At 44.1% G+C, this 9039-nt stretch overlaps 1 protein-coding gene across 2 annotated transcripts; it reads right to left on the bottom strand.

Annotated features, from left to right (window-relative positions):
* Positions 1-6560: 6560 nt before the first annotated feature.
* LOC123152686 (sulfiredoxin, chloroplastic/mitochondrial) lies at positions 6561-8752 on the bottom strand. 2 transcript variants are annotated; one of them, XM_044572182.1, is made up of 5 exons: positions 8426-8752; positions 7817-7977; positions 6999-7032; positions 6814-6907; positions 6561-6729 (listed from the first exon to the last, which is right to left on the bottom strand). In XM_044572182.1, exons 1-5 carry the CDS (start codon positions 8664-8666, stop codon positions 6714-6716), a joined length of 546 nt encoding a protein of 181 aa, XP_044428117.1. In that variant the 5' UTR covers positions 8667-8752; the 3' UTR covers positions 6561-6713. The 2 variants fall into 2 exon arrangements, with proteins under 2 accessions (XP_044428117.1, XP_044428116.1); XM_044572181.1 differs by having other exon boundaries at positions 7817-7983; positions 8426-8725.
* Positions 8753-9039: the final 287 nt, after the last annotated feature.

Genomic DNA, 9039 nt, shown 5'->3' with positions numbered 1-9039 from the left:
GCCTCCCAAGTGACACCTAACCAATCTAGGAGACACCACTCTCCAAAAGGTAATAGACGGTGTGTTGATGATGAACTCCTTGCTCTTGTGCTTCAAATGATAGTCTCCCCAACACTCAACTCTCTCTCTCTCTCAGATTTGGATTTGGTGGAAAGATGATTTGTGTGGAAAGCAACTTGGGGAAGGCTAGAGATCAAGATTCATATGGTTGGAAAGGAATATCTTGGTCTCAACACATGAGTAGGTGGTTCTCTCTCAGAAAATGAATGCTGGAAGTGTTTGCACTTGTCCTCGCCAAAATGATATGAGTGTACTATAATGGCGGAGTCACCCTCAAGAACTCTCTAGTTCTTCTTCTTCGGGATCCACATCATCTTGATGTGAATCCTTGGAGTTGTAGTCGTACTTGATGAAGTAGAACTTGATGTATTCTTGGGAACCCACTTGACCAAGGCCTTAGGAGCTTCTTCAAATGCATCAATCTCCTCTTGAAGCTTATCCTTGCCCTTTTACTTGTGGTCTTGTGGTGGAAGATCATCTCGATCTTGTGTCCCTTGGAAAGAAGTAGAATCATACTTCTCTTGTTGAGGAACAAACTTCGTCTTGGGATATTGATCTTCATCCCACTCAACTCCATTGGCATTGAACTTTCGTTCAAAACAAATACCTTGATTCTTCCGGTGCCTTCCTTGCTTGCATACAGTTTCCTCAAATTGTTTACTCCTGGCAAGGCTATTGTAAACACCTTTATCTATAATTCCCTTCAATAAGCTATTTTCTTGCTCAATTGTAACTTGGATAAGAGAATCATTAGTGGAATTAAGAGAACTACTAGAAGCAACAACATTGGATTTGACATGATTATTGTTACTACTAGAAGAAGAATCTTTCTTACTCTTGTTGCTAGATTTTACTTGTGGAATATAAGTAGACAAGAGTAAACGCTTGGCAATGTAAGAAGAACTTTTCTTGCAAAGATCATCATTGATTGCTTTTAAGAACCCATGCTCTTGCTCAAGGTTGAGCTTTTCAAAGGGTAGCTTCCCATGAGTCTTTAAAAGCTCTCGATGATTTTCCAAGGTAGTTTCATGAGCTAACTTAAGAGTGTTTAGTTCTTTAGTTAGACACTCAATCTCCTTCTTATCATCATCAGTCGTTTATCTTGATTAGCATGATTAATAGCAATTTCATCATAGTTTTCATCACTAGAGTTGTCGACAAGTAAATCATCATCACCTAGCAAATCATCTTCATCACTATTGAAATCAACATACTCAGGGTGTGATACCTTTGGGCCTTTAGCCATGAAGCATCTTCCAATTCCTTCATTTGGTGAGTCAAATATGTCGTAGGAGTTGGTTGACACAAGTGCTAGACGGGCAACACCTTCATCTTGAGTATATTTGGAGTCAGAGTGATAACTTCTCTCGGAGTGGTTGTCGGAGTCGGAGCCGGATACCCATTCACCAACATGAGCTTGATGTCTTCATTTTGCGTAGCTCCTTGATGACTTGTCCTTCCTTTTTGAATCCTTGCTTCTCCATGTTGTTCTTCATTCATAACGATCATCTCTTCTACTTCTTTCTCTTGGTGGTGACTCTTCTCTTCTACTTCTCCTTTTGGTGAATCTTCTCTTCCTTTGTAGGGAGCCGTACATTCATTGGAGTAGTGTCCAGGTCTTCCACAATTGTAGCAATTATGTTCACGACTCAAAGATATTTTTTCATTGTAGGACCTCGACTTGGAACTTATTTCCTTGCTTCTACTTTTGTAGAACTTGTTGAAGTTCTTCACCATTAGGCTCAATTCTTCATTGAAGGCTTCTTTGTCACTTGATGATGTAGGAGCATCACATGAGGCTTTCTAATCACCACTAGACTTCTTGTGAAGCTCTTCCTTATCCTTGAGTGATATCTCATGAGCAACAATTCTTCCAATGACTTCCGTCGGCTTGAGATCTTTGTAGTTGGGCATCATTTGGATCAATGTGCACACGGTATCATATTTTCCATCCAAGGCTCTAAAGATCTTCTTTACGACGAATCTATCGGTCATTTCCTCACTTCCTAAGCCGGCAATCTCATTTGTGATGATAGCAAGCCTAGAGTACATTTCAACGACACCTGCACCATCCTTCATTTTAAACTTGTCAAGTTGACTTTGAAGCACATCCAATTTGGATTCCTTGACGGAGTCGGTACCCTCGTGCATATCAATCAAAGTATCCCAAATTTCCTTTGCATTCTCAAGACAGCTGATTTTACTGAATTCTTCGGGGCACTATCCGTTGAAGAGTATATCAAAAGCTTGAGCATTGTACTGCAACATCTTCAACTCTTCCGCGCTAGCTTCACGGTTCGGTTCTCTCCCATCAAAGAATTCACCTTGCAAGCCAATACACAAAATAGCCCAACCAGCGGGGTTATGTCCAAGAATATGCATTTTCATCTTATGCTTCCAACTAGCAAAATTAGTACCATCAAAGTAAGGACCTCTACTATGGTGATTTCCCTCGCTAGCCGCCATACTCTCCTAGGTTGTGAAACCAAGACTATGATCACCAAAAGCTATGGAAATCAAGGCAAATGGAGACCAAAGCTCCGATACCGCTTGTAGGATCGAAAGTATGTCTAGATGGGGGGTGATTAGACTACTTGACCAAATAAAGATCTAGCCTTTTCCCAATTTTAAGTCTTGGCAGATTTTAGCAACTTAGAACAAGTCAAGCAATTAATCTACACATGCAAGTCTAAGAGTATAGCAATGGAATATAAAACATTGCATATGAAGGTAAAGGGAGGAGTTTGGAGGGAGCAAACGCAGTGTAGACACAGAGATTTTTGCGTGGTTTCGATAGGTGGTGCTATCATACATCCATGTTGTTGGAGACTTCAACCCACGAAGGGTAACGGTTGCGCGAGTCCACGCAGGGCTCCACCCACGAAGGGTCCACGAAGAAGCAACCTTGTCTATCCCACCATGGCCATCGCCCACGAAGGACTTGCCTCACTAGGGTAGATCTTCATGAAGTAGGCGATCTCCTTGCCTGTACAAACTCCTTGGTTCAACTCCACAATCTTGTTGGAGCGTCCCAAGTGACACCTAACCAATCTAGGAGACACCACTCTCCAAAAGGTAATAGACGGTTTGTTGATGATGAACTCCTTGCTCTTGTGCTTCAAATGGTAGTCTCCCCAACACTCAACTCTCTCTCACACAGATTTGGATTTGGTGGAAAGATGATTTGAGTGGAAAGCAACTTAGGGAAGGCTAGAGATCAAGATTCATATGGTTGGAATGGAATATCTTGGTCTCAACACATGAGTAGGTGGTTCTCTCTCAAAAAATGAATGCTGGAAGTGTAGGCATGCTCTGATGGCTCTCCCCGCTAATGAAGGAAGGGTGGAGTGGTTTATATAGCCTCCACACCTAACCGTTACACACAAATCACCAAACTCAGTGGGACCGAATCATGAAACTCGGTCAGACCGATTTAGTTCAAAATGTGAACATTAGGATTTTTGGTGGGACCGACATGTCAACTCGGTGGGACCGATTTCATTAGGGTTTGGGCATAACGTAATCTTGGTGAGACCGATTACACAAACTCGGTGGGACCGATTTTGATAATAAGCTAACCAGAGAGTTGGTCAGGCAAACTCGGTGGGATCGAATCGCTCATTTCGGTGAGACCGGAACATTACGAAAGGGAAACAGAGAGTTTGCATTGCGAAATCGATGGGACCGATCACTCATCTCGGTTGGACGGAAACATTACAAAGGGAAATAGAGAGTTTGCAATCCCATCTCGGTGAGACCGAGATCCCTATCGGTGAGACCGGAGTGACTAGGGTTTCTGGCAGTGGCTATGTCAAGTGAACTCGGTGGCGCCGGATAGATCAAATCGGTAGGGTCAAGTTTGACTTTTGGTTTGGGACATATGTGGATATGAGAAAGTGGTTGCGGGCTTTTGGAGCATATCACTAAGAATTTTGAGTAAGCAAGCCATTAAGCAACACCTCATCCCCTTTTAATAGTATTGGCTTTTTCTATGGACTCAATGTGATCTTGGATCATGTAGAATCTTGAGCTTGAGCCAATATGTGTCCTTAGCATTTTGAGGGGTCCACATTCCTAATCCATGCCATGCCAATCATTGAACTTTCTGAAATGATCATCTTGAAATATCATTAGTTCAATGAGCTATATGTTGTTAGTAATTACCAAAACCACCCAGGGATAGTTGCACTTTTAGCTTCCACCACTTCGTTCTAGCGACTTTGGCATGCTTATCCCGCTGGACACGAATCCGAAAGCGGAAGTCAGCAACCATCAGCTTATACTGGGGTACAACACTCTCTCCAGGTATCACCTTAGAGTCTAGGCACACACGCCTATCTTGTCTTCTCCAGAGGATGAAATCAATCTGGCTAGAGTGTTGGCCACTACTAAAAGTCACCAGATGTGATTCTCTCTTTCTAAAGAGGGTGTTAGCTACAATCATGTTGTAGCCTAGAGCAAAGCTTAAGACATCTTCTCCTTCTTCATTCCTGATGCCATAGCCGAAGCCCCCATGCGTCCCTTCAAAACATGTGTTAGATGTACCCACGTAGCCATTGAGGTCTCCTCCCATGAAGAGCTTCTCACCAATCGGTACACTCCTAACCATGTCTTTCGGGCCTTCCCAAAACTCCCTTTTGGTGTTCTCATTATGGCCTACTTGCAGGGCATACGCGCTGATAACATTGAGAACCAAGTCCTCAACTACCAGCTTGACCAGGATAATCCGGTCCCCACGTCTCTTGACATCTACCACTCCATACTTGAGGCTCTTGTTGATCAAGATGCCTACGCCATTTCTATTTGCAGTCGTCCCCGTGTACCACAGCTTGAAGCCGGTATCCTCCACCTCCTTCGCCTTCTGTCCTCTCCATTTGGCTTCTTGGACGCAAAGGATATCAACACCTCTCCTCACCGCTGCATCAACTAGCTCCCGAAGCTTTCCTGTCAGAGACCCTACGTTCCAGCTACCTAAGCGAATCCTCCTAGGCTCGGCTAGCTTCCTTACCCTTTGCCCTCGTCGAGTAAAATGCGAAGACCCTTGCTCATTTTCCACTACATCCGGGCGCCGATGCAGCACGCCACTAAGGATGCGACGACCCGATCCTCGCTCACTTGCCACCGTATCCTGATCAAGATACGACGCGCCACCTCGAGGGCGATGGCCTAGCCCTTGCCCATTTTCACCACACCCGGGTTCCGATGTGGCGCGTCGCTGAGAGGGTTACGCCCCAACGAAAATCTTTTGGGTTTCATCTCCATAAGAGTGGCTGAGTTTTTACGTTGGCTCGCCAAGCCTATCAAAACCCTCCTCCTTTACACGAATAAATATACCTCACGTCATCAATGGGTTATCTTGAACATTCTTGTCTAGTAGAGAAAAAAAATAAAGATCATAGTCACTTTGCTTATCTTTTTAGAATAGATCATAGTCACTTTGCAACCGGTCAGTTTTCGCCCATACTAATGTTGCCTTTAATGGGCCAACTGGATATGCAAAGTTTTTAACCATTTACCAATAAGGCTCACTGATGCACATGCTACTTTTGGACCAACTTCCTAGGAACTAGGGTGCAGGTCCTGCATAGACCTACAAAAGTGACAAGCATGTATGGCGATATAAGTTGAAGTAAGGCACTACAAATTAATTATAACTAAACTTCCTAAGAGCATCTCCAACAAATGATGTAAAAACGCGGCCCCACCCAAAAGAAAAAAGAACCCGTTTAGGGCACTTTGGCCCCCAAAAAGTGCCCCATCAGATCATGTGTCTGCATGTAGTGATGTAAAAAAAAGTTCATCACGCCTGAAAATCGCTTCCCGCTGCTGCATATTTGCAGCACCGCCGCGGTGATGTAAACTTTTTTCATCACGCAGGAACAAGTAGACCATATTGAAAATGGCCGTTTACATCACTTTGTGTCAAAAACGCTACTCCAACAAGTGATGTATATGCAAAAATGCAGCCGTGAAGAAAAAAAAAGGCCATTTAGGACACCACTTCTACATCACCAGTTGAAGCAAAAGCCTTCGCGGTGATGTAAAAACCTTCTCTCTTCTAGCCTTAAAACTAGTTTTGGGCATCAACTTGTACATCATCCATTGGAGATGCTCTAAGTCTGAACATGGGGTGGGGTAGATCGGGCGCCGAGCTGCACCCTACCACTACCATGGACATAGAACTTCTTCCTTCATTGGACCTCTTCTGGAAACATTTTATCTTCAGGATCTAGTGAGTAGAGAGACTCCACTGTTTTCTGAGGACGACGATCTCAAAGTTTCAGATATTGCAACTTTCACAGTTAGCAGTCAATTCACAGAGCATATGAGAAGAAAAAAACCGCATTCCGAATGGCCCTGAATTTGCTGATGAAGCTTCAGGGGGCAATGCATTTCGGAGAGTTTAGACCCTGCACTCCACCCTGAACCTTCAGTTGCATTCTTGCCCAAACAGAGTTGTAGAGATTACTGCATGCAACAGAAGGGGCAGAAGCGCCAGCTGAACAAGTGCTATTTTACACATTGGATTGGGTAACATTTACACGTATATATGATTACAGGAGGAGAAAGTTTTTTCTTAGCACTAGACATAACAGATGACACTTCGTGGCTGAAGCAGTCCATGTATCATCCATTCATCGCTAACCACCAATTCATCGCATATGGTGCCTGAAATAGCAGATTCAAGATCCTGCGCAGATAAACCGAACTGACAACAGACCATCCAACAAAACTCAAGGAAGATGGGCTCACCGCAGTGTTTCTTTTGTCCCTCGGCGGACTTTGCAGCGGATGGTTGGGAGTCCTAGGCGCTGGTGAGCCTCGTAGCGATGGCATCCAGAGAATCCTGAGGATTATGTGCAAGCATATTCAGCAAGAGGGAAATGGGTATATCTTTTGGAGTGGGGAATGACCAATTGAGATTTGAACAAAACTACCGTAGTAGACTCCGTCGACCTCCAGCACATCGATCTGAAATTTCAGTAAATAACCTGGTAAGTACCGTTTCAAAATGACGCTACAATTAAGAAACCAGAATGAAATCCAACTGTTGCCTTTTGTTTCTTTAAGGCGACAATAACCAAACACGTTAAATCAGGATAGCTCCAGACAAATGGTAAACGAAAAAGTTGACAAATGGATCACATGTTAAATTCACATAAAATGGTTATATTGCTCGGATTGAAAAGGAAGTGCTAAATGCACATAAAATGGCTATACTAAATGCACATAAAGGTAAGCTCTTTTGCATAACTAGTGCAAAATCACACAGCGATTTCACATCGACCAAGAGTAGCAAGTAGCATCTTATTCAACAGCGCCCTACACTAAACTGCACATTGATCAAACATAATGCGGGTGAATATAGAAACAATAATATTTCTATAAGAAGGTTGATTCTGGGATATGGCATACTCCCTTTGAAGTTTGAATTAAGACTGATTCAGAGGGGCACAACATAGCTAATAGAGCCCCTGTTGTTACTGCTGCAGGCGAACAGACTTCACATGTCAAATGAGCTTGGAAAAACTCATCCTAGACATAATAGTGCCAGATCTCGTCCTACCATTCGACATCAATGGTCAGCTATCTCAAAAACAATGAACAATAACACAAACGTTCTCAGATAACTGTTTGGAGATCACTGAATTCAGTAGCAGTGTTCGGCCACGAAATTCTAGTTCTGACAGAATTTATCTTTTGAGCTAACAGAAAATACTTTTGGTAAATTAATGTTAAAGGAAAAGATGCCCACAGGTACTTGGAGGCCGATGACACGGATGCTGTCCATGAGCTCCTGCACCTTGTCAGGATCATTAGCACGCGTTCGCATTAGCGGCCTCCGGATATCTTCCAGCGGGATCTCCATCACCACAGGGCCTTTCTTCTCCGAGTCACTCAATGCGGAGAGCCCAGCTGCACCTATACCGTTAAATATGAGTCATTGTTACTTCAGTGTCTGTTCAAGAGCAGAGACTGAACTTAAACATCAGAACTAGACACCCAAAATTACAAGTTTGTAACTGAATATTGCACAAGGAAACTATCCTGTCATGTATTCGACAACATGATTGGTCTCAAAAAAGCCCAATTGGACAGCCTTTACACACGATTCCCCGTCCAAATTGATCTCTAATTTTGCCAGCTCAGGATAATTGGCGAAGAAGTTGGAATTAAATCTCACCGGATTCAACTGAACCGCTATGGCTTCAGAATGGACCATGAAATCGGTGAGAGCGGTAATACTAAGATTCGGCTCCTCGCAGGCTCGAACCTCATCTTACTATGGTTGAACAGAACTCCAAGATCTCAAACAATTCCACATGGAAATACATGAAGGGGCAACAGGTAAAGGCAGACCTACCATTGGAGGACGAGACCGAGACGGCGAGGCCGCACCGCCCGCTCGCGCTCCTCCCCCGGAGAACAGGGGCGCTGGGGACGGCGGCGCAGCGGTGGAGGAGGTAGCCGGCCGTCGGACCGATCTTTCCCAAATCCAAGCTCGAGGTCGACGCCATTCGTGGTCGCGCTGCTGCTGCTGCTGCTTCCGTTTTCTTGCGGCCTCTCTGCTTAACGTGTCTGAGCGTCGCATCGATCTGCACCATAGGAATTCAATGGGCCTTGCAGTTCCAAAACGTGTAAAGTGGGCCGCACACTGTTTCGTCGATTTTTTTCCTGAATATTGTTTTTTACGAAATCATGAAACTATAATCATGATCCCAGAAGTTTCACTTCTATCACCCTGTGGCTGCTGCTTTCACTTCTATCACCCTGTGGCTGCTGCCAGGAACGAAATGGGAGACCCGTGGGGACGACGCGTTGCCACAGAAAGGAAGTTCCGGGTCAATGCTCAGTGGCAGTTCCGAGAGTGACTTCACCTAAAACTTGTCCTGAACACAGCCTCAGTTTAGCGAGCGAACTTCTAGCGACACTGTTGAATCAATGAAATATCTAGTTATCTAGGTATCTTTCAAAGTG

The sequence above is a fragment of the Triticum aestivum genome, chromosome 7A (assembly GCF_018294505.1).
Source record: "Triticum aestivum cultivar Chinese Spring chromosome 7A, IWGSC CS RefSeq v2.1, whole genome shotgun sequence".
Classification (NCBI taxonomy): Eukaryota; Viridiplantae; Streptophyta; class Magnoliopsida; order Poales; family Poaceae; genus Triticum; species Triticum aestivum.
This window is presented reverse-complemented; position numbering and strand designations above follow the sequence as displayed.

Bases quoted from the DNA above. Each gene is read 5' to 3' on its own strand.
- LOC123152686 (XM_044572181.1), bottom strand. From the start codon at position 8,666: ATGGTGCAGATCGATGCGACGCTCAGACACGTTAAGCAGAGAGGCCGC. The intron at 7,984-8,425 runs GTAGGTCTGCCT...TTAACGGTATAG, and splicing joins CTCGGTCTCGTCCTCCAATG to GTGCAGCTGGGCTCTCCGCA. The intron at 7,033-7,816 runs GTGGGCATCTTT...CTGAAATTTCAG, and splicing joins TCATCGGCCTCCAAGTACCT to ATCGATGTGCTGGAGGTCGA.